Source organism: Lagopus muta, chromosome 2 (assembly GCF_023343835.1).
Source record: "Lagopus muta isolate bLagMut1 chromosome 2, bLagMut1 primary, whole genome shotgun sequence".
Lineage (NCBI taxonomy): Eukaryota > Metazoa > Chordata > Aves > Galliformes > Phasianidae > Lagopus > Lagopus muta.
In genome coordinates this window covers 39,106,885-39,132,808 of record NC_064434.1, presented here as the reverse complement: position 1 = coordinate 39,132,808, position 25,924 = coordinate 39,106,885, and the positions used below count along the sequence as shown (strand labels likewise).

The 25,924-nt window shown below is 38.4% G+C and overlaps 1 protein-coding gene across 5 annotated transcripts in view; it reads left to right on the top strand.

Annotated features, from left to right (window-relative positions):
* Positions 1–22,774, top strand: part of FBXL4 (F-box and leucine rich repeat protein 4) — a 56,805-nt gene extending 34,031 nt beyond the window's left edge. For 3 of the 5 annotated variants that reach the window (XM_048935410.1, XM_048935412.1, XM_048935411.1), the window contains exons 7-9: positions 8,030–8,101; positions 9,264–9,576; positions 17,864–22,774. In XM_048935410.1, the coding sequence (XP_048791367.1) occupies positions 8,030–8,101; positions 9,264–9,576; positions 17,864–18,027 (549 nt within the window). In that variant the 3' untranslated portion in view covers positions 18,028–22,774. The remainder of the gene's footprint in view (positions 1–8,029; positions 8,102–9,263; positions 9,577–17,863) is intronic. The other 2 variants (XR_007374918.1, XM_048935413.1) reach the window with 2 other exon arrangements.
* The last annotated feature ends 3,150 nt before the right edge of the window (positions 22,775–25,924 follow it).

The following is a 25,924-nucleotide window of genomic DNA, read 5'->3' as shown; positions in this document are numbered from 1 at the left end:
GCGTGTCTTTATGGCTTGAGTCCGTTATCTTGATGTAATGCTTATTATGAGGTATTTCACCCATACATGCAGCTCTGTCAAAATTCTATTTTAAAGAAACCGAAGCCACAATTACAGTAGAAAAACTTCATTCTCATTATTGCTGGCTGTAATTTTTAATGTATGATTGTATATTTCATGTTGCATGGTATGATGAATTCTTTATAGCACGTGAAGAAAAAATTTAAAGCTTGTATTAGAGATACAAATTGAAATACAAAATGAACTGACTTAAAATCATCTGGACAAATGACTTTGCACACATTTTAAAATATTGTGTTTACAAGTTATAACAAGATATCTCTGAACAAGAGCAAATTCAGAATTTGGGCCACTGTTAGAAAAGATATTGGAGGATTTCGGATACCTGGAAGACACATAGGAATCTTGCTTTTTTTTTTATGTCATGAGCAGTGGAAAAGTTAATGCTGACATAAAATCAGATGTCTTAGAAGTAACCTCTTATGGGTGATGCTGTATTTCTGACAACTGTTGTCTGAGACTTTTCAGCCTGGATAAAATTTCATTGGCTTGGGCACAAATCCTTAGGATTAAGAGTTGCTAAAATGGAAAAACAGTGAAAGCTTCTAGCTAGAAGGTATGTTCTTAGAAGAGAATTGAGCCAGTGACAAATAGGCAGTACAGGGCCTTGATGCCTGCTGATCAGGGAGTTTTCTTATTTGTGTGCTTTTTTGACCCAGGAAGTTCTAGTATAATAAAGCATTCTTTGTTGTAACTATGAAATAGGACTTCATTGACGAAAGATTAAGACTGTGATAAGTAAGAAATTGGTTACAATATATTGTTTTTTAAAGGACTGATGGAAAATACTCATAACAATTTTTCTGTATTTTTACTTATTTAAGCCAAAGTTGGATCAAATTTTCTCCATTGCTGACAATGGGTTCAAATTATGAGGTTATCTTTTTTTTTTTTTTTTTCTTGCAAGGAGTTGTATTAGAACTTCCTTTCATCTGGTTTTACATACAGAAATAAGTTGCCATTCCAAAGGTACTGTAGTCATGTATAGTAATAGCTGCAGTTCAAAAGAGGAATTCACTGATGTGCTGCCATTGAGATTATTTGTCTCCACATTACACAGGTGCACATAGTGGTTGCTATTCACTAAGAAATTTCCGGAAGCCCCAAAGCTGAGTTCACATCTAGTTAAGTGTCTTCATTATTTTTTATTGTAGTTAGAAGTAATTATCTTCACTTCCTGAAATATCTTGGCAAGAGCTATATATGGCAGAGTTTGTGGTAGTGAGAGGGGGAACTATAGTGCAAAGGACGATAATCCAGGATGTTTCTTTTAGGGGAAGAGTTATCAGTGCTTTCAGAAAGGTCATTATCCCAGTGGCAGGAGTTTCTTGTTTCCCTGGAAGTGGGATGCAGGAGGTGTGTGCTGCCGGTGTGGCCTTTGGGCAGCCCCAGGTAGCACGCTCTCCTTCTCTTCCTTCGGGCTGTGCAGAGGGTGCTCTACAGGACTCCTTTACCAGCAGAGCATACGAAAGATTTTCTTTGTTTCCTTAGCCACTTTGAGGTTTCTACACTCATAAACTTTAGAACTTCAAAATGTCACAAAGCAAAACCTGAAATGGTTGAGAGCAGTGAAGGAAAGCTTCACCTGCCTGTTGAGTGGAGAATGCTTAGTCCGCAGGAGGTGTGCGTGATTTTTGGGGTAGCAGGCCATGCCCACAGCCGTGCCACAGTGCCCATTGCATCTCTCACTGTGACTTGAATTCTGCTGCCAGCCATCATCATCATTCTGTTTTTCTGTTCTTCACCTTTGAACAGTTTATTTGACTTTGAGTGCATCTAATGATAATGACAATGTTGGTACTGCAGCTGTCCAGAATGATGCAGTGAGAGTGTTTGCATTAAAAGATATGTCAGGTGTTTGCTCTGGTAGACGAAGCAGCTGAATTTGGTTGATAATAAAACAGTATTTCTTATAGGAGTTCAAGGTGGGGTAGGTATAGTATGTTCATTTGCTACTTTCTTTATCATCTTTATTTTTTGACTGCATGACAGTAATTGCTGTGCCATATTACTTTTGTGCAGAACAAGGCAGTTGTCAATGAAGCAGTTTTGTATTTGCAGCAGTAGAGGCAGCACTTACTATGTGTATGCTGAAGGCTGAGTTGTTTTGAGCAAATCTGTTCCCAAGCAAATAACTGTAAGTTTGTGGGCCTGAACCAGCTGGTTCTGATCTCCTTTGTTGTAAATTTAAACCTTTTGAGGACAAAAGGAAAGCCTTTGTTCACATCATGAGTAGAGAAAGGTTTCTGTGAATGAATTTCTGAGAATATTTTGAAGGCTCGACTTAGGACAGTGTGGGTTCAATTGAAGGGTTGAGAAAGATGGTACATTTCATTGGCCTCACCTTAGTCTGTAGTAGTCTGTAGATCTCCAATTTTCCATCTGTTTCTTGTTGCAGAATTTTAAGGGAGAGGACACTGACTGTGACTTCTATTAGGAGGATAGAATACTTAAGAGTACTCTGCAGTTATCTCCTGCTTGCCCAGTTAATACACTTGTGTTTTGGGTTTTCACTCAGGTTATTAGTTCTTACTGAAAGGAATACTGTTGTCAGGTGTTCTGTCAGATTAATAGCATTCCAAAGTATAACTGTGTTGCATCACATGTATACTGTTTTTTCATGTCCTGTAGTAAATGTCTGATTGCTATATCAACTTTTTTAGCTGAGTGCATTGAGAAATGTGAATTTGACTTGTACACAAACAGTATGTGACAGCTCCTGCTTGACTACTCAGTATTTGGGGTTCTGTAAATCTTTACTGTTTGCCTGATCAAATCTTTTGATAATTTTCTTTCTGCTTTATGAAAAGGTGATTGCTCGTGGAATCAAGTTGTATAAAAGTTAGCTGGTACAATTATTTAATATAGTTCTAGAAAGCCTGATTCTAACCTGAAAGCAAATGTTTTAAACAATATTTTAACATAGATTGGTAAAATAAGATGACAGTGACGCCTGCAATCATCAGTAAATACTGTGATAGCACCTGTTATTAAATATAACAACTGCAAAAACTCATATGCAAGAGCAACTCGCTGCAAGGGCTCTTCAAGATGCATTTTTAAAGGAGAGATAAGTAACTGAAATATGAGAAAAGAAATTGTGGTCTTTAGGAACTCTCTTAAATTAATTCCTTGATATTATGGAAAAATGCAATATTCTCATTGTGGTAAGCCTGCAAATATAGGCATGTTATCTGATATTTGCCTGAGACTAATGTTATATAACTATGTGAACGTAAGCGGAAACAACAGGGTTGGGGGCATGGGGCAGGGAACATTGGAGATGAGGTTGTCATTTGGAACTGATAAGAAAAAATAATAACAACTTTGTCCTTTCATATAAGGCAATTATGGAGGGAAGAAATTTAAGCTTTTTTTCTACTCCTAACTTGAAATTTTAATGTTGAAATATGTATTCATGCAAAACTCAGAATTTTTCATGTGTGATTGCCAGAGATTTAGTAATTCAGTGATCAAAAACATAGGAAGCAAGGGAAGTCTAGTTTAAAGAATGGAGAAAGCAGCCTGTCAGAGTTTGAGATTTTGTCAGCATTTACTTCACTCAAAAAAAAAAAAAAAAAAAAAGGAAAAATTACAGGAGAAGAGAGACTTGTAAAGGATTTAGGCTGTCTTGCTTCATTGAGAGGGCTGCAAGAATTTCCAGTCTATGTCAGACACGTTTCTTCTGATTGCACTGTAGGGGAAAAAAAGCAGTCTGTTTTTTTTTTTTTTTTGTTCCCAGCATTACAAGTAGAAGAATTTTAAGATCTTTCTGTAAAGAGTTTATAAAAACATGTAGACCTATCCCAACCTTAGAAGTAAAACTATGTTATTTTTTCTGTAGTTCTTCCATTAGTGTTCCACAGGCAAAATGTTCTTATTATGGCAGAGCCAGTGTATCATAACCGTCTTCTGTATTTGTAAAAAGCTTTATATTCTGGACTATTTGACGGTGAAACTGCAGCGAGTAGATGGTCCAAGACTGAAAGTGCATCCTTCATGAGTGAGCCAAGTGCACTATAGACAGAAGGGGCTTTTCTGTTAAGTGATACTAATCTCAGGATATCTCTTGGATGCTTTCCTTATCATACCAACATCAGATATAATTTGCACTTCTGGTTGGATCATGAATGCAAAAAGTCCTGAAAAAATTGCAGTGGGATTCAGCCTTACTAGATGTATTACTCTGTCACCAGTATTTGATTTCCTCACTGTTCATTCAAGCCAGCTGCACTCTTGCAACTTGCAAGCCAGAATGTACATGTGATGTGTAAGGTCTTTACAAAGGCAGGTAGGATGGAAGTTAGTCCAGTATCAGCTATTTAACTGTGGTATGCATAGCACAGAAGTGTGTTCCAGGCCAGCTGTGTTACCAAATGAAAGACTTATTCATGTTTGGGCAGAACTCTCTTGTCTCATGTGGAATGAGTTAGGATTTCAAAAGGTAATCTCTCTTCTTGTCCAAGACAGGATCAACTCTGTTGATGTCGTTTCTGACATGTTAGTCTAGCCTGTTCTTAAAGACTTCAGAGACTCTTCAGGGTGTCTCCTTTCCATTTCTGAGGTTTGGAACTAACTGTTGTGCCCTAAAAATATTTCTATAATCTGTTCTAAAAGGCTGTGTTTAACAGCAGTATCGTGTCATCCTTCTGTGCAGCTTGATGCCAGTCTTCTCTCCTCAAGCAATTTGTGCGTGACTTCAGCTGTAAGCATTTTCATCATCTAAAAACCATTCCTGGAAATGGATAATAGGATCTTATTTGACTGCTCAGAACTCTTCTTCCTGCTGTTTGTGCTGTCTTATAAAAATTGACTGTTCACCAGTTACTGCTTTGATTGGATGGCAGAAGAAATTTGGACCACTGAGGTGTCTACTGTTTGCCTTCTGCAGTTTGAGCATGCATGAAGGGGAGCCGGTTCAAAACCAGCCCTTACCTTTGCTACAGGGCAACCTTAGAAAGTCTCCAAACTATGCATATCTTGGCTACTAAGCTCACAAATGAAGTGTTATGTGGGGAGTCTTTGATTTGACAGCCTCTGCTTGGCTGAGGAAGTGCAATTGGATTCTCTCCAGTTGAAGCTTTCTGGTCCAGAATTTAGGTGGCCTGTGCTCCTCTTATAACGAGCTCTGACATCTGAGGTTTGGCCTGCCTTACAGCTTCAAGGTCAGGTGATTGCCTCATTCTTCTCTGCTTACACAGGAATGTTATCACTCATCTTGTGTTCAAGACAAGTCAGAGAGATGAATTGTACAGACAGATGGCTTGAAACAGAGTCAGGTTATTACAATGATAGTTCTTGATGTGCAGTGCATATGTATTCTGTGAGCTGCCATTCTTTCCTGCTATTTTGATGTCCTTTACCACCTGTATTTGCAATTGACTGAGGTTCAACTAGGCATATTCAAAGAAAGGTGGTTGTTTTTTGTTTTTCTTTTTTTTTTCCTCTTGACATATGCAGAAACAGCCTCCAGTTATGGGAGAACAGGCACAGCTTCTGAAGAAAGTCTGCTTTCTTGTGTTGAGGCATGTGCGTGCTCCAGAAGAAGAATTAACCTACACTGAGTGTAGCTACTATTGAGTAACTTATTGTTTACTCTTGGGCTAGATTTGGCAGGCTGTGTGATGGTATGCTATGGTGTTCTACCATGATGCTTTTTTATTACTCACGTTTCTGGTGCTTATCTTCTTCCTGTTTTTTGCTTTTTTTTTAATTGTTGTTTAAAGTAATACTTTAGCTATTACAAGTTGTGAAAAGACCTCTGAAAATGTGGACTCAGTGCATATAATACAGGAAGAACTCCCTTGGACTAAAGTATTCTGAGGGAGTCACTAAATTCCTGTTCACATTAGCTTATTTTTGTGATCAAGACCACTATGAATATTGATCTCCTTACCTAGATCACTCTTCCCTAAAGGAGTGTCATTATGGAATAGATCTTACGTCCTCAGTCTGCTCAGCGTATCTATATGCTTCTGAATTATGTCAATTAAGGAAAAGTATTGCTGCTTTCTGTCCTTTCAGGCCATTGTTTAAATTTCACTTTAGAAACTACTGCAGAAAAAAACGTGGTCAAATACATTGAGTTATTCAGTTTTATTGTAGAGTCACCTGGAGGAAAACCTGCTTAGCATTGGATATTAAGAGACTGATGCATTTAGCTCTGATATTTAAGATTTATAGAGAGATGTAAGGATTTATTTATTTATTTTGGAAGTCTGAGGAGGTTCTAAAGCGCAGAGTTTTCAGGGAGGAAAAGAATAAAGGATTTCTCACTCTATTAGAGTTGCTCGTTTATTCATTTTTAATGCTCCAAATAAAGCGCTTACTTAATAAGTACTTTAGTTTAAACACACTGGATATTTACACATTTACTAGCTTTAAAGTGCTCCTAAGTGTTACCTCTTTTATAATGACTTTTTAATGCTGTTATGCTTAATTCCCTAGTTTACCCTACTCTTTAAAAACATAAATGAAAGTCAGTTGAGCAAGCAGACAGTGGCTTTGTAAGACCTCTGCAAAGATGTTTGTGAGGAAGGCTTGTTTGTGTCCTCAACCTTCAGGCTGCTTTTGGGAAATCAAATCTCAGAAGGCCAAGCTGGCAGCTGAAGTTCTATCCATGTTAAGTATTGGGTGTTTCTAATTGCTCCCTTGAGATGCCTAAATTAGATGTCTGGAATGGTCTCCATGAATACTCTACCCACTGTCTGTGTTCTGCATCTGCCAGTGTTTCAGTGCAAGGGATCACGTAGTTCTTCACAGTGCCATGAAAAAAAGATAATGGTCCTGCTGAGTTTCTTTGGAATATAATGACTGAAAAAACTCAGTAAAGCATTTTACCATTAGGTTTGTGAAAACAAACGACTTTATATTAGCATATATAAATAGGTATCTTTTATAGTTCACATGTCTACAAATAGTTTACTGGTATTCCTGTAGAAATTGTACACGTTAGCAGTTGATTTTGTCCTCTGTATACTGCTTCTTTTTCTTGTGTGTGTATGAGAGACACTGTTGTGTATCCTATATACATACACAGACTTCAGTTATCTTACGGAACTTACTGTAGTCTTCAAGCTTACAAAAACTAATTAAGTGGTAAATGTTTCAGGTATGGTGCACAGATATTTCTGTTTTGAATCCCAGGCTGTGTCCTTCTCTGCACTTGTTTATATTTCAAACCACAAAACAGAATATGGCTACAGACAATGCAGAGGAGTCTTTTCTCTATTTTAGAAATGCAAATAACCATGAGGTTTCACTTGTCATAGAACAGAATAGCCATGTACTTAGCATTTTGTAAGATACATCTGCGTTCCAGTATAATTTCAGGCTGAGTAACGTGCAGTACTTTCTGAAAAGAATGGCTGTGATAAATGGCAGAAACATGACTGTAAAGTACACATTATATCTGTTTCAGCCCGCATGCTGGTAGTGACAGGTGCTCAATGGTTGTCAGCATCCCTGTCAGCACGGAGACTCCTTTGACATTAAAGTCACCAGCTCGGTCCCAATGCTGCGCTGCTCTATTGGCAGTTCCATCAGGCTGCGGCCGATGAGAGAATGTCAGTGCTCTGCTGTTCTGCTGGTGTGTCACCAGCCCTTTGTGATTTTGGTCTGGCCTTGCCGGTTGTTTGAACTTGCCACACTTATTCTTCAGCATCTTTCCTGGGGGAAATGAGCTGATAGGTCATAAGTGGATAGGTATCTTCAGGGCAATTCAAAACCACATCCAAAGTGACTTGTGTAAAGGTTTGTAATGATTACTGTTACTTTAAGCCAATCAATGGGCAGATTACCTGGGGACTCATTAAGTGGCATTTGTTGTGTCTGTAACAGAGTTTTGAGCTGTGTTTCAGGAAATGCAGTGACAGCCTTTAATGCTTAATTGACCTCTTCTCTTTGTTTCACGTTCCATATTTCCTTCTGATGCATTCCCTTGTGGCAGCAAACAGCCCTGCTCAGTATCCTGAACTTCTGCTCAGAGCTTCAACACCTCAGCCTGGGCAGCTGCGTCATGGTGAGTAGCTGGAGTGCTGTGTGCGCACACATGTGCTTCTAAACTTGACCTGATTGTGTTTCACAGAGTTGTGTTAAATGCTGGGTTGATGTTAGATGAGGTATCAAACTTCCAAAAGATTCGAGCTGGATGTAACTTAATCATCTTTTTAAAGATTGTATGTCAGTTTCACAGGTTTAAAATCTAGCTTGTGTTTTTTTTTTCCATTGTTCTTCATCCTCTTCCTAAATTTTGGAACATTTCTTATGTGCATAGTCACCAAAACAATTAAGACTTTTTTTTTTTTTGGAAATTCAGACCAAGTCATAATTCATAGCAAACCAAGACTTGTGTGTGACACTACAATCATAAGCACAAGAATGTTTTCAACAGAAGCTATTTGAGTCATGTAGACTTCCTGGGTACACACACTGAATTGAAGAAAGAAAATATGGGGCTTGGAATCCCTGCACAGAGCTCACCTAAACTTTATTGAATATGCATATCAGGGTTGTATGCACTGGGACTTAACTTTCTGTCTCTGGTGATAAACGCATCTGACAGCACATCAGGTAAACTTCCCTGCAGTTTCAGAAGCAAGTGACAAAGCAGAACTGACTCAGCCTTCCCCACTTTGACTCATGGGCAGAGGAGGAAAGCAGCACGCTATTTTCCAACAACTCTAGTCTTCCTATGATTTTTGATAGTGGATTTCATTTCTTCTACCTGTGGAGTTGGGGTACTTTGAGCACCTTTGGCTTGTCTGAGGTAAACAGTAATGTTCCCATAAGGAAGTGTAGCAGGTGATCAACCTAGAATGAAAATAGGTGCCCTCTTTAATGCAAAAACACTTGTAGTTGCTGTTTCTATTGTCATAAATACAATTTTAATAATCTCTTGAAGAAAAGGAGGGAGTTTTCAAAGAAAATGAACTTCTAACTGCATTTTCACTGATCCTCAGTGTCAAGTGAATATAAAAGCACGTATGTCTGGGAGTAAATAGGAACTTTATTTTTGTCTCATGTAGGAGTAGACCTCAGTGTACAGTGAGTAATTTTCAGAGCTCTTTAGAAGCGACAGATGCTTAGGATGGATCTGTGGATGTGTAAGCAAGTAAATCTTGAAACACCTATGTGTGTCTGGAAGGGTGGTATACATGACAAAATGTTTATTTTCCTTGCAGATTGAAGACTATGATCTTATAGCAAGCATGATGGGAGCAAAATGCAAAAAGCTTCGCAGTCTGGATCTTTGGAGATGTAAAAACATAACTGAAAATGGAATAGCAGAGTTGGCTTCAGGCTGCCAGCTTTTGGAAGAACTTGATCTCGGCTGGTGCCCCACGTTACAGAGCAGTACGGGTTGTTTCACAAACCTTGCACGTAAACTCCCGAACTTACAAAAGCTCTTTCTTACGGCCAACAGGTCTGTGTGTGACACAGACATTGAAGAGCTTGCAGCTAACTGTACTCATTTACGGCAGCTAGATATATTGGGTAAGAAAATGTAGGAATATTGGTATATATTTTACTGTTCTCAGAAGCCTGAGTTATAAAAGGAATCCATGTGGTCAAACTGCTGCCTAGATGTATTTATATGTATTTATATGTTTGTATAAAAATAGGACTTAGCTTGTGGAAAGAAATGAGAGATAAGTAGTAACTGCAATTGTTTTCTGACACCTAAATTCTTTAGATTCTACTAATTGTGTAATTTGATTGTTTACTTACATATGTTACTTAAGCTAAGAATTGTGTATTTGTTCCAGTAACTCTTGGTTTCATGATAATCAGTATATTTAACAGAAATCTTTTGATTTTTGCTTCAGAAGATGCAGTCCCCTCTTCTTTCTGCTTTTGTTTTTTAATTTCTATAAAGTGTGACAAAGTATATTGATAGTGGGAATTCCTGATTAATAAATGGGTTTCTGGTTTTGCACAGTATAGGTACGCCAGGCAGTATTAGCAATCTTTGTCTCTTTTTACAGGAATTGAATTTGTCTCTTTAAAGAGAAAAATGTTATTAATAACAAAACTTTAAATGGAATTACCACTGAGGTGGAAAAGAAGTGATGAGATGCAAAGAATGCATCAAATCTTAGATTTCTAATAATCTGTGCTGTCTATAGCTAAAAACAGTTTGGGAAATCCAAACTAAATATGTGTTGGATCTTGAGTAAGGACTTTGGGAATTGTAGTTTTATTCTTTCTGTGGCAGAATGTGGGATTATCTTTAAAAGGAACAGTCTGTGACAATGATGGTAGTCTTAACATTGATGTGGGGAAAATTTCTTCATCCTTGTCTTAACTTATTTTCACAAGGTTGGTTGAAAAATGAAGATTTAAATTATTAAAGAGAAGAAAGTAGCTGTACTGCTTATTTTCAGTATTTAATAATATTTTGAGAAGGTAATACATTTAGGTTGGGAGTGGTGCTCCAGAGAAGCAGTGCCTTTTACTCAAAGAATGTTACAAGCAAGCTTAAGCCTTACCTGTGTTTCTCATTACAAAAATTTACCACGTGGCTGCAAGTTGTCACCACAATATAGATAGTAAATGCTCTTTTACTTAGTTTTAGTTTTACTTATCTATAAATTAGAAAGCTACCTTCTCTCCAACATGGAAGGAGAATGAACAGATGAAAACTTAAGTCCACTTAGTACATATTATTCTGGATTAATGCATAAGTTTTCGGGTGTTAATATATGCTTTTGCCTATGGTTAAGGGCACATGTTTTGTAGCTAGACTAGCAGGGATATACATTTCACTGTTCAGACATGAAAAGTTTCCAAAAGGCATAATGAATACAGTCTTTCATAAACATGTATGTTCTCCTGACCACCCACATACATGCTGTTACAATGGCATTGTGTCTGCCCACAAATCGGTCTGACCTTTTCACTGTACCAAAGGCTGCAGAATGAATAGCTCGGTTGTGTTAAGCCTGCAGATAAGTCTGCTAGTTCTGCTGCCTCTTTTCCAGCACTGAAGGGTTTTTGCCACACTTCTCCTTTAACAATTGAATTCGCATTTGAATTCAGTTTAACATCTCATTGATGTTTTTGTTGAAAAATGTGTGAACATAGAGTGGAATTCTCTTCCATTCCCTAGGTGCCTACCAGTGTTACTGAGTCAAGTGGGTTTGTAGTCAACCTTACCTGATAAAGCTGCAAATTGTGTTCAGGAGGGTGCTCTCTAGAGGATATCCAGTTGAATTATCCACACCACAAGTTGTTACCAAAAATCTCAGTGTCTACTCCCATGATTTGCTTTCTTTCTTCAGAGTAACACTTAGCTGAATGCAACTTTTTTTTTTTCTCTACTATAATCAGTACATTCTTCACAATGTATGTGAGGAAGTGATCCAGCTATTGTGGTACTAGTAAGAAAACTCTTCGTGTCTTCTTTTAAATATGGAAGCCATTACATTACAGTCTGTGGTTCAAAGAAGGAGTGAGTTGTCAAGCAGAATCACAACCTTGCTGAGATCATCTGGAGGTAGAGTTGCCAGATATTCAAATATAAATTCAGAAATCTCTTAGGAACCCAAGACCTGCTCTCTTACATCACAAGAATGCTGAGAAAATCATAAATCTCATTATGTGCTCTGACTTCTGGCTGCTGATGTAGGACCATGCTATCTCTATTAACTGCGTAAATTCTTAATATGATTTTTTTCCTTTTAAAGAAGGATGACAACAGGTCTGAAGCTATTAGAGGCTCGAGGTCAGTTCTCGGCTTTGCAAGATTAACCTTGAACGTTGGGTCTCCTCTATGATGTGAATGAAAAGGAGATTCTCGTACTGCATCCTTTGTGATTGCCCAAGTAAAAAATGGCTGGATTACACATGCATATGTTAAGGGCATACAAGTATTACTGCTGGGTTAGCAGTGCATGCAGCAAGAGAACTTACTTTGTCTCAACTACACTGCATAAAAGCTTGATTTTATTTTGCTGTATACAGGAACTTACCTAAGTAGAGATCAAAATGTCTCGCCTTGCAGCATAATCACCAGTGTGGACAATACTTTGCTTGTTTCTCTGTTCAACTGGTAGAACATACAAGTGTGGCAGGGAAAAATTCTTGGTTCAGTTACAGAATATTTATACTCCCACTGTGTTCAGAACTGAAGGAAATCTAAGCCTCTCAAAGAAAGCTTGTTGAACTGTTCTTCATTTAAGTATTAAAAAAAAAAAGGTTATATGTACTTTGGATGCCAAGGTGGTTCTACAGCTTGCTGCCCATCTGTCCTTTTCTTGGTGTCGCTGTTATTGTTTGATAATTCCCTTCTTCTTGATTTAGTGCAATGAAAGAAGATGAAAATTGCCCGTTTCTATGTGCTGCGTAAAATTATTGGCCCACATAAAGCATTGTTTGATGGGTAGCTTTGTTTAAATTGTGTGTAAAGCGTGCTTAAGAAAGTAAGGTTCTGTTAAAATCATGGTTTGGTTTCATATCTGCTGTATTTATAATACAGTTTGGAAGAAGCATGATGAAGTAAGTGTGTCACTAAGTACATGAGTATGTTTCTTGGGTTTTTTAGTTATGGTATTTCTTTTACCCAGTACATACTGAGCTGCCTATTTACAAGTATCTTCTACTTCTCTGCCTGCATCTTTTCCACTAATAGATAGGGTAGACTATGCAGGAATTATTTCTTTTTGTTCACCCAAGGAATGTAGAGTGATCCAGCTATGATTATGTTATATTTTTATAGTGTTGCAGTACAGTGTTCAGTGTTACGATACTTGTAAAAGAAACCTCATGTCAAGACAGGTGACCGCCTGAATTGGCAATGCCAATAGCTTTAAATGTATGCCATATCAGCTGCTTAGTTGTGTTGCTGTGAGTACCAGTTGCTACCAAGGAGAACAGTAAGTCATATTAACCTCACTTCCCAAAAGTCTTAACTTTCTCTGTCTTGCACAAAGAGTATTAAAAAGTAGGCACCCTTGTTACTGCAGAATTTGTATACTGTCTGCATACCAGCATGTCCTACACATTTCTGAGCAACAGCAAAACCAACAACCCCCTTGCCAGCTGTCAAAATCTTCAGCTTTCTCTTGAGGGCATCAACACATAGCTAGTCAATTCAAACATATAAATGTGCACTGCGTTTAAACTTTAATTAGAGTTCTGTAAATCGAGTAGAGTGTAAAGAATGAAAGGCTAATCTGGTTGGTTGGGGAGGAAAAGGAAAAGTGAGAGTGATTGGGAGAATAGTGCTAGTTATTTCTGGGTATCTTTTTTTTTTGTTTTTTAGCCCATCAACATGTGTGTTATTTTTGAGTAAAAGATGAAAGCTGTTTTTTCATGTGCACTCTTTTGAAAGGTTCATATTGGTGTATTTTTAACTGAAGTTACTGGAGGCCCATTTAAAAAAAAAAAAAACTTCAATATTGTTCTTAATTATCATTTGTGTATCCGTCCCTTTTGCCCCAGAAGTTGTGACTCTGGCAGTTTTCCAGATGTGGTACTTCTGTAGTCATCATTACACTCAACTGTTCTAGTATTTGAGGATTTGGATGTATCATGCATATAGGTGAAATCATTTGCAGCTAATAAACATAACTGTTCTTGCATATAAATCATTACTCAAAGCACCTTTCATGAAAAGGATATCAGGTTTTTTTTCAGGACTGTAAACTGAGCGACAGAAAAAAAAGCAAATGTTATGAATTTACTCAAAGAAATGGGCAATGTGGGAGGAATTGTAGTAAAATAGTAAAGGTCCAGCAGCCTCCAAACTGTAGGAAAATGTGCAGTGTAGCTAACTAGCATATTTTGTCCGTTTTTGAAAGGCAAGGAAATATATGCTATATTATACTTCTGAAATGCTTTTGAATGTGCTTTTGAGAAATGTCTCATTAATTTGGCATTGTATAACATAGAGTAAGTCTGTGGATGTTTGCTTATTCCCTGGTCTGAATGACCAAACACTGCGAACACCGACTAGCCTTTTTAGCTTTGAAGAAGGTTTTTCCTAATGTAAAATTTTAAGTCTGGGGATGAAGAAAGTAAGAGGTGCAATAAAGCTTGTACTTAGATGACCTATTTGGTTCTAAATCCATTAAAAGTCTTAAATTAAGCCATAGGTCAACTGTCAAAGTTGAGATAGGAAGGAATGAGGAGGACCCTCTTACTACACACAAAATGGCTAGGCATCTATATATTGCATTTTGTAAAAAGGTTTGAATTCTTATCTTAAAAGCTGAGATGGTCAAACAAAACTAGTTTTAAATGAAGATGCTAATGCAGTAGCAATTTTAGGTGTGGTAGAAGGATGATAGCATTATTTCAGCTGAAACATTAGAGCAGATCCTTCTGATAGGGCAATGGTACTATGGTACAATTATGATTAAGGGAAGTAAATAACTAAAGAATATCACAAAATCTGTGTGTGTGCCAATAGGACTGCTGTATCAACTGCCTGACCACTGTGGTGATAGTGATTATATGATGGTAAGAGTTAAAAGTCACAATAATGATACGCCTTAATTACCTCCCTGTAGGTGAGGTAGAATTTGATAACGTGATAACAGAGACAGTAATGTTCCTAAATAACTAATTCAAGATTCTACTGCAGAATAGGTGAAAACCACATTTAGAGACCCCTGTGCTTACACAGAGAACTACAGGAGACTACTAGAAACAGTCATCTTTCTGGAAATGAGTCCTGTTCAAAGGAAGAAAATAAGAAGGTGAAACAGCATCACAGTAAGGCAGAAATGGACCATTAATGAGCTATTGGCTAAAGGTAGAGCTAAAATGGCATTTCAGGTATGTTGGAAGAAGTTTACAGGAGAATTACGGAGACTGGTAGATAAACAGTGTGTCTGGCCACTCAGATATGAGAAGGCTCTTGCAGGAAAACATCTTACTAGCGCTTGCTGCAAGGGGGTTCAAGTAGGCTGCAACTTTAGACCCATTCTCTCCAGAATAGCCTGGAAAGCTGTCTTAAACTGGAATGCTGATACAGGAAGCTTTTGAACAAATTAATATGTTGAGCAGTAATAAATTGTTAGCACTAATATTTATGCAGTATTTCTAAACGAGCTCACATGCAAAACTGTTAGTATGATTTATCACTTAAATTGGCCCCAGTGCTGGAGAAATGAAGGGCTGAAACGTGCAACTGGACATGAAGATTGTTAAGATATTGTGAAGGGGAGCTCCATCCCTGTGAGATTCACCTATTAGGTGTTTCAAACCTAGAACTTCAAACACCGATACAATCTGGATAGTATTGGATTTTCAGAAGTTTTTAGCAAGGCTGTTCTGTTTTTGTAACAAGCTGTTTTCTGTCTTAGAGAAGGTGTTTAAGTGAGAGAAAGCAAAGGATAAGAATATATTGTCGCTTTTAAGTCACTGCTGTGGTCACCAAGGACCATAATGTGATAGGTGCTGTCTCATCTGCTAATGAGTAATACAGGCAAAGGGGTGAATAAGCCATATCAGAACTTGCTGATAATGCATAAGCAATTAAGAAAGAAAAATCTGAAGCTGAAGAATTTAAGGCTGAAGATTTGCAAAATGATCCTGTGATACTTAGTACCAGATGATAAAGCAAGAGGAAGAAAGAGTTGCATCGGGTTATGAATGATTTAGAAAAAGTGGAATGTCAGTGCTTTACCAATAGATGTCTGCCAGTAGATATTCACAGGCCTGCTGGATGCATAAGCTCTTTAGAGTCGGTAGAAATTGAGTAGTGTGTCACACTGTGGACATCCATGCTTGGTTTACTTTCTGGAATAACTTGCCTGGCTACCAACTACTCCAGTAAGGTGTGTGTGTCCAACCTTTAGGCTTGCTTGAGCTGCATTAAGTGGAGAGGAATTGTTCTTGGACTGCGTGTCATACAATAATAGAATGGCTTAGGTTGAAAGGGACATTAAAGATAATCTAGTTCCAACCCCCAGCCACGGGCAGGGTTGTCAACCACTAGATGAGACTGCTGGGAGTCCCATTCAACCTGACGTTGAACGATCCTTTCAAGGGTAGGGCATCCACAAATTCTCTGAGAAACCTGTTCTATCACCTCACCTTCCTCCTGAGTAAAGAACTACTTCCCAGCATCAAACCTAAATTTCCCCTCTTTTACTTCAGATTCCCTTTGTCCTATCACTGTCAGTGTAAAAAGTCCTGCTTATAACCTTTTCCTTTCTGAGCTAAACAAGCCCAACTCCCTCTTCATAAGAGAGATGCTCCAGCCTTCTGATCATCTTCTTAGCCTGCTCCAACAACTCTGTATTCTTCTTGTGCTGGGGAAAATTGAACAAACTAGGCAGGAGTCGAACCTACAGTTGTCTTATTCATAGCCAGATGTGATATCCATTGCACCACTGGCTCCAGTAAAATGCATAATGTAGTTAATATAATAGGCAACTAAGCTGCTTTTATTTTTAATATATTTTATTAAAATGTAAAAAAAAAAAAAAAAAAAAAAAAAAAAAAAAAAAAACAAGGACATAAAACTAGTGGGTTATTTGAGTTTGTTTTTGTGAAGCAAATGCATCATTCTGGTTTGGTGAAGGTGCTACAATCCTCAGTGAGTTCTTGTGGTGTTCATCAGAGATTTTTGATGAAATTTTACATTTTTCCTGCTTCATCCTTGCCAGCAATTGTTCACAAATACATGTACTGCCAAAAAGTGATGATGTGAATAAGGTGTGATTGTGAAGCAAGGGATATCTTTCTCAGATGAGATAGGTCTTATAAAAGTCTGGTAGAGACATGATCAATTTTCCTTTGAGTCAAATATGATTGCAACTCTGTGTGTTCCAATTTCAAATTCTCAGGTACTGTATTTATGTAGACTGAAGGTGGAGTTGCAAATATATCAAAAAATTGATTATTTTTTTTTCAATCTTGAAACTCGTTGTCAAATTCCTTTATCAATACAGAAAGCACTGCTGCCTGTTTTTGCTGTTCACAGGACTGTGTGTAGCCAAGGTGTCAAAATGCATAGAATTATTTGCCATAATTTGAGCCAGCTCTGCACTGCGCCCTTCCCGTGCCCCAGATAGTGTTGGTCAAACAGCAGTGTTTGGTTGTCGCTGAACAATCTGGGTGTGCATCTGGAGCCAGGCTGAGTCACTCGGTGTGGGAGAGCCACTACCACAATGGTGTGACAGCAGTGGGGTGGGCTGCAGTATGAGCTGTGCCGGGCAACATACAGCCCACAGGCCTTGGGTTGGACGTGCCTGCAGTAAGACGTGGGTCTCCTGTCAGTCCTGTGACCTGTCTGCCAGGTGTGTAGTAGTCTTTTGAGAACCGTTCCTGCATGATGTGGGTGTAATACCTGTAGCCACTCTAGAGCCCTAGAAGCCTTGCTGATGTATTTGGAGTTGGAAGAGCCTATAGCAGTGTGTGTTTTGCCAGGCATTGCAGCCAGCAGAAAAGTCACAAGAGCATGAGTGTAGTGTAGTATTTTCCTGTGTAGCCAAAGCCCAGGATCTAGTCACTGGCTCTTGTGGCTTTGGATACTTTGGTCAGCTTCTGTATTTAGAAATTTCTCTTGAAGTTGTAAAGTTTATTCTAAGAAGCAAACGATCTAATTGAATAGCTGAGTTAGGAAAATGCAACAGGCTTCTTAAAAGCAAAAATTATACAAAGACTGCCGCTGAAGTTTTTCATTTGAAATCTAATTGAAATAATGTAAATAAACATTGCATTACTAGCATTCTTTTTGTGCAATATTAGCAGCTTTAAAACAAACAAGAATTCTTTTTAACTTTGCATTTTTTCTTGTTTGTTTGTTTGTTTGTTTGTTTTCAAACAGGAACGAGGATGGTAAGCCCAGCATCATTAAGAAAACTGCTGGAGTCTTGTAAAGATCTTTCTTTACTCGATGTGTCCTTCTGTTCACAGATTGATAACAGAGTTGTCCTAGAACTGAATGCCAACTTTCCTAATGTGTTCATAAAGAAGAGTTTCACCCAGTGACTCACTACATATGCTGCTATGGAATTCCTTTGACAGTTATTTCCTGTGGATTTGTGCTGATTTTTTTTTTTTAATGAAGAGTTCCTATGAAATAGTGGATTGTATTAATTACTTGCACAAATGGGTAAAATACATTTTAAATTTAAATCTATTATGCATTTCCTAGAGCTGATATTGTACCTAATAATTGTTTTACTCTCTTAATCGGTGGCACTGCATGTTTTTAAATACTAGCCATATGTATGGCTTTAATGGCAAGAAAATGAAAAACATCTTACATGTCCCTTTATAGGGTGTTATACCCAGCAAATATGTTAATATCTAGGTAAATGAAAATGTTGAATAATTACTAGTAAGAAAAAAAAGATGGGTGCTTCCTTTTTTATTTATGTGTATATGTGTGTATGTGTATATAACCGTGTACAGATCTACGTGCACACATGGTAGCATTTTAATTTGGTCTGCAGCACAACATGTTATGGTCAGGCCTACAATTAGTTATTTGAAAAACTTTTGAGCTTCATTAAGAATGGATTGGAAAGACAGGTTTTCATTTTTTGTGGCAATGAACTGCATCTGATAGATTTTCATCCCTTCCTCCATCTGAAATAGATGTAGTGATGTTTTACAGTCCAGCCTAAGTGACACAACAGATAAATTCAAGAACCTGCCACCTGAACTTGTAGCAGAAATGAAAGAGAAAATTGCCAGCTGCTTCTTGGTGTTGGATATAAAATTGGAGCTGTACACAGTGTCGTAACTGATGTGTAGAAAATTCCAGACCAATTCTCTTTACACACTCAAGGCAGTTGGTTTGTATACATCTAATTATCCTGCACAGTATGTAAAATATAGTACTTAAGTTAATGCATTAGCAAATGTCCCTAGCACAGGAATAAAATCTGTCAAGTTGTTAAGAACAAGCATGTTTGTTCAGTAAAACAGCAATGAAAATACAGTAGTTTTGGAGGGAGAGCAATGTGTTTTGGTGGTTTAGTAGTCTAAGCTATTGGATTTGAGGGTTTTTTGTGCGTTTTCTTCTTTCCCTAGAGGTGAGAGCTCTAAGTACTGTTGTACTCTCTCTCTTCAGCACTGTTGAAATGTTGAAGAAGGAAAACTGTTGATGAACTATTTACGGGTTTTGTTCCTTTTGCACTTCCTTGGATGAAGCTTTTCTCTTTTTTTCTTTAATACCACTGCTAGAATATGTTGTTGTGTACATCAAGAATTGAAGTTATTTTTTTTTACCTATTTAGCTATTACTGATGAATATGGACCATGAAATACAGCTTGTCGTTTGATATTGGCTCCACTGTTACTGTCGCGATGGCACTTATTACCTACTGGAAGAAGAGGGAAAATATTCATCTGACAGAAATACGTTATTGCACTGAGGACCACTGGCAAAGAATACTTCTTTTCATGCAGTACATAACCATCCAGTGGTAGAGGACTTGTACAAATTGTTAAAGATTTGACAATCTCCGCAATTCCTGAATGAACACTCTGAACTCTTGTGCAGGTGCCAATACTTTTCAAACTGTGTCACAAAACAGCTAGAAACCCATATCTGATTTTTTTATAAAAAGACCTCATTCTTTTGATTTTTTTTTTTTAATGTTACAGAATCTTTTGGGAATTCCAGATCCAAAGAAGGGCAATGCACAGTTGGCTTCTTGTTTCATTTTTTTTCCTCTGCACAGATGGCACTATGGGATTTCCAGCCATATCCATTCCACTTTGTTTGTTTGTTTGTTTTTAGTGACCTGGACATTGTCAGAGAACTTCAAATTCAGATTTTGTGTTCCCCGCTGACAGACGTCAACTTTGGCATAATTCTGTGTGAAACCTCATTTCTTTCAGTCAGGTTTAGGTTGATTTACTTTTCTGGGAACTTTTTAATATTTTTTTTATCTATAAGTAATATTTTTCATTGTAATTTAATATTGAAGGTTATTGTCAATATTGCTAATATTGAATTGTTATTGTCTACAGGTAGTTATCTACCTGTAGAAGAATACAGGCTCGGATAATGGGACTTTAGAAAGAACAGTATTTTTTAAAAAATGTTTTTGTTGAAAAATTTCACTTCTCAGGGTGCATCTGTGTTCATCTTTTTTGTTTTTGTTTTTTCTTAAGAGATCTTGTTTTCCACTGTAAATAGGATGGGATACGGATGAAGTGATATCCATTGTGCCTTTAAACTGGTAAACTAAATAGTATAGAGTCATTGCTGTAGCATCAGTGAGTCAAATAAGTGTTTTTGTAATCATGTGTGTGTGAAGGATTTCATTCTCTATTGCTTTTTAGGTGGTATAAAGGAGGTTTAAATTGACATTTAGTTGTTCATACTAAGGGATATTTTTCTTTCTTTTGTGCCTTCTGTTTAAAGCTGGTTTTATCAGAAGTTCTCTAAAGTAATTGGAAAGATAAATTGAAATCTGCTCTTTATTTGGGCTATTTCAAACTTGGCTGTTGCTAATGTAATTAATTCAAATAGCTGAGAAATAATTGGGGAAGACTTTCATCTATAATTGCACACTTTAACCTTCAATCAGTGGGTAAGAATCTCTTTTAGCTATGGCTTTATACCTCCAAGATGTCTTCCAGCAAAGCGAGGAAAGACTGGACTTCGTATTTCTGATATTTCCACGATAAGAAAATAAGCTACATTTAGACCTTCCTTATGTCACAATGAAGCAAAGTAAGTTGCTGTATTTTGTGGTAGTTTTATTTTATACTTAGGCGTGTATATATGTACTCACATATGTACATTTATATATACACTTATGTATAAATCTCAACATTTTTCATTTAAGAATTACTTTAGTGAAGTACACATAACAGCAGAAGGTGTTTTCTAGCAGCTGTGTTTTAAAATGTTCTTCAGCTGATGGAGAGGACTGCGTTTCTCTCCATCTGTGCAACAGGAAAAACCTGGGGCCTGGGCAGTGCAGGTGTGCTGGATTTCCTGTGTTGCTTTGCCAAAGTGCCTTTTGTTCGTCTACAGGTGAGAGATATTACAAGGTATGGTAGAGTGGGGATGCAAAGTCTGATAACTACTGTGGCCTCTCTCCACGTGAAGTGGTCATATAGAGGGAAATTTGTTTTACTTTCATTTAATCCAAAGTGAATGATGCCAATTGTTCTGGAACTGAGTGGTCTTTTCCAATGGTCAGCCATCCCTCAGTCACATTATCTAATTTCTGCTTTTAAGGATACTCCACTTTTTTTATCTTGTTTTTTGATGTTGTCTATCTTTCCTAATCATTGTAAAAGATGTGTTTTGGCAATGAATGTTAAAAAATGCATTGCTAAAATGCCTTTAAAAAAAAAAAAAGTGACATGCTGTGAAGTTCTCCTGTTCTTAAACTAAAGGGGGATTTGCTGTAGTGTATGAATGAAGTTGGCATGAGCTGTCATATAGGGAGAGAAGTCATGTTTAATGTCAATGGGAATTTAACCATTTAAAACAGTTTCCCAAATTTTGATGTTTCTAATTCAGTGGTGTACTTGTATTCATAATCATGAATTGTTTTGATAGACTAAATAGCTTTCTGGACATGGTTGAAGCTGCTTATGTTTAAATTATGCACTTGATTAAGTACATTAGCATGCAGGACTTGTGTAGAAGAACGACTTTTCACAGCAGTTTGAAACTTTTAATCCCTATGTGCTTAGAGATCTAAATTTGGGACAAAAAAACAAAACCAAAACCCTAACAAAATAGGGGAAGCTCACTGTATTTCTTGCCCAATTGTTAGGGCTCTCATGTCATCCTTTCCAGATATAAGCTGTCCAGTAATCATGGTACATAGCGAGTGGAACTCAGTAAGTGCTTTTTCTCTGAAAGTTTGACATCTGGTTTAAGTGAGGAATCTGGGCACCTCTAGAGAGCTATTAATCTCCTCCTTAGATGTTTGAGAAAAGTCAAATGAATCGTTTCCTGAGGCCTCCCTGAGGAGGCTCTGGAAGCTGTGATTTAGCTCAGGTTAGATACTTTGCTTTCAGAATACTAACCTGAGGTTAATTCCATCCAGCATTGTTCTACCAGCCTTGGAATAGCAAAAAAAGTTAGAACAACATCCATCCCCAAACATCAAAACTTTTGAAAATCTATCCAGAAGGAAGCAAATTAAGGAGAAGCTGAATTGAAAAGTCTGTCTTTATAATGCCAGGAACTGCTTCTACTCTTGAGTCCCTTGGCAATGTCCAGGGTGTCTTTTTCTTAAATTGAAATGCATCCCCTTTCTCTATTTTAAAACATCATCTACCTACCTATCTGGCTATACGTATAATTCTGTAAATGCATGAGATTAACTGGGAAACATAATTTAATATATTGCAGTTATTTTTTATAATCTTTCATATTGCTGTAATTAAGACTATGACTACTTTAAGTGCTCTCCTGTCATCAGAAATGTTACCCACTGTGTACTTGCAAAATTGTGTGTTTAGTCCTAATTTATACTGTGTGTACTTACTGCATCTTATGGGATATGTTTCACACGTGAAATCTGCAGGACTGCTCAATTTACAAAAACTAGATAAAATGTAGCATTTTCTTATATGGAGCTTGGGAGTGGCTTTATGTATTGATTTACATGTTCATTATTACTCTTTTGCAATGATTCCATATGTTGTAGCTTTTGATATTGCTAGGCTAAAGATTTCTGGTTTAATGCATCTGTACATGCTGTGTTAGACACGGACAACTTTTTTCCAAAATAAAAGTGTTTGTCTTTCACTGAGATGGTAATTTCTGTGACTCCGGGTTTCTGACTAAAGGACTCTTTCATTAAATCTTACCGTGTGAAGGACAAGGTCAGTCCTACACGTCCTCCTCTTCAGTCTGGAGAAGAGGAGGCCCAGGGGAGACCTTATTGCTCTCTATAACTTCCTGAAGGGAGGTTGTAGTGAGCTGGGGGTTGGCCTCTTCTCTCGTGTCATTAGTGATAGGACCAGAGGGAATGGCTTCAAGCTGTGCCAGTGGAGATTTAGGTTGGACGTTAGAAAATAGTACTTTTCTGAAAGAGTGGTCAGGCACTGGAATGGGCTGCCCAGGGAGGTGGTGGAGTCACAGACCCTGGAGGTCTTCAAGGAATGGTTGGATGTTGTGTTGAGGGACATGGTTTACTGAGTATATTGGTGATAGGGGGGTGGTTGGACTGGATGATTTTGAAGGACTTTTCCAACCTTAGTGATTCGGTGATTCTGTGATGTGATAGTTGACATAGGGAAGCATCAAGGCATGAGTCTTGTTTGTTAAGGGCCTTCAAAGGAATTTGGCAAAAGGTAGCTCTTGTTAGGAAGATTCAGTAATAGCAGACAATAATGGCATTTGTCTGTTTAGTTGATGGATAAAGTACTGTTATTTTAGTTTGAATTGTGGAGCTCTGGGTGGTTTTAAGAATATCTGTTATGACAGACACCCCAAGTTGTAGAGGATCCTTTGTGAGGAATGAAGTTTTTCTCTTCTGTGTTTTGTTCTCCTTCTCTAGAAACAAACAAATGTATTGAACCAGCAAACCCAATAAACACCAAAACACAACTGTTTGAAGTCTCTTTTCTTGGATACTGAAGAAATGCCAAATCATAGAATGGTTTGGGTTGGAAGGGACCTTTAAGATCATGTAGTTCCAGCCCCCTGCTATAGGCAGGGACACCTCCCTCTAGACCAGGTTGCTCACAGCCCCATCCAGCCTGGTCCTTGAACACCTCCAGGGAAGAGGCATCCACAACCTTTCTGGGCAGTGTGTTCCAGTCTCCCTCACAGTAAAGAACTTCTTCCTAACATCTAGTCTAAATCTACCCTCTTTCAGTTTAAAGCCATTTCTCCTTCCCTGTCACTACATGCCTGTATGAGAAGTACCTCCCCAGCTTTCCTGTAGGCTCCCTTCAGGTACTGGAAGGCTGTTAAAAGACTCCCCCTGAGCCTTCTCCAGGCTGAAGAGCCTCAACTCTTTCAGCCTGTCCCCTCAGGGGAGGTGCTCCAGCCCTCTGATCATTTTCATGGCCCTCCTCTGGACCTACTCCAACAGCTCAGTGTCCTTCTTCTGGCAGCCCCAGAACTGGGCACAGTACTCCAGGTGGAGCCTCATGAGAGCAGAGTAGAGGGGCAGAATCACCTCCCTCTACCAGCTGGTTACAGTTCTTTTGATGCAACCCAGGATACAGTTGGCCATCTGAGCTGCAAGAGTGCATTGCTGGCTCATGTTGAGTCTTTTGTCAACTGACACTCCCAAATCCTTCTCCTCAGGGCTGCTCTTAAGCCATTCTCTGCTCAGCCTTTATCTATGCTCTGGGCTGCCCTGACCCCCGTGCAGGACCTTACACTTGGCCTTGCTGAATTTCCTGAGTTTGGCATGGGTCCACCTCTCAAACCTGTCCAGGTCCCTCTGAAGACAGCACCCCTTCCCTGTAGCATGTCAACTGCACCACTCTGCTTGATGTGGTCTACAGACTTACTGAGGGTGCAGTTGATCCCACTGTTGTCCACGTTGCCTACAAAGGCAGTTTAATAATACTGGTCCCAGCACTGATTCCCGAGGAACACCACTTGTCACCAGTCTCCACTTGGACGCTGAGCCACTGACCACAACTCTCTGAGTGCAACCATCCAGCCAATTCCTTATCCAGCAAGTGATCCATCCCTCAAATCCATTTTTCTCCAATTTGACAACCAGGATGTTGTGTGGAACAGTGTCATATCGAGTAAGTTGAGAAAATAAGCAAATGGGAGGGAGGAAGTTCTAGGGAGATAATGAATCTAATATGGCAAATTCACCATCCTTTGTGTTTATTTCCCATTATACTATTGTGAACAGCTCTTGGCTAGTGACAGTTTTACTGTCAGTATGATCTTCTGCTCACCGTCAAGAGGTGGGTTCTTAACGTTGCTCCGTTTAGATTTACTTTCCTCATGGTAATGCCATAGACTTCTGCACTTCATACAGCACTCTGCAGATGGAAGCCACTTGTGATTTGGAAACCAATGGCTGGGCCATGCTTGCAGCTAGTTTGGAATAGCTACCAAAAATGACATAAAATCATCAGGAGTTAGTATGTTCACAAGGGAACACACTTGCACTTTCTGATTTAACTTTCAGTTACAGACAAATCCTAATTACCAGCTGTCCCTTGAGCCATCTTAATAGAATTGATTTGATAATCTCATTCACAAAACCATTACAGCTCTTCAGCATCTTGTTGGCTTTTGGCATTCATCTTCTCAGTGGGCTTGAGAAGGATGTAGAGTGGTTAAAGCTGACCAGATCTCCGCAAGTGAGGTGCATCAATATCCTGGGATGTTTTTCTGCTCACACTGTGTGCGTGTGTGTGTGCGTGCGCACTGTCTGAAGGAGAGCCATTTTCAGACCTGCAAACATAACACCTGAATTCATTTTAAAAGGATTTCTCTCTCTCCTGCCTTGTCACAACCAATGATCTGCTCATGAAGAAGCGAAATTGCTTCTGACACATTCTTGTGATACCAGGCAAAGTATGCACAGGCAGGCCAATAGTCATATGCAGAAAGAAGAGTTAAACTCACCCAACAAGTGAGGAGGCTCTCTGGCTGCACAGCTCTCCTTTGCAGGAAGCAGCCTTCATCCATGAGATGCTCTCCCTTCAGCAACTGGCCCTTTTATGAGCCCAGGGTGGCTCCACCATGGGTCTACCCCTTCTGGTCATGTGGAAAACACAGGTGCAAAACAATATTTTTCTTAATTTTCTGCTGTAACAATGAGAGTTTAACAACAAGCTGCTTCTGTGTTACATTTTAAAGGGGCTAATTTATATAGAAGACCTGCAACTGAGGAAACAGTTCCGGACAGTAACTGTAAATGATTCTGATCTGCATGCAGCACCACAATCAAGTTATGCCCTATTTTTTAAT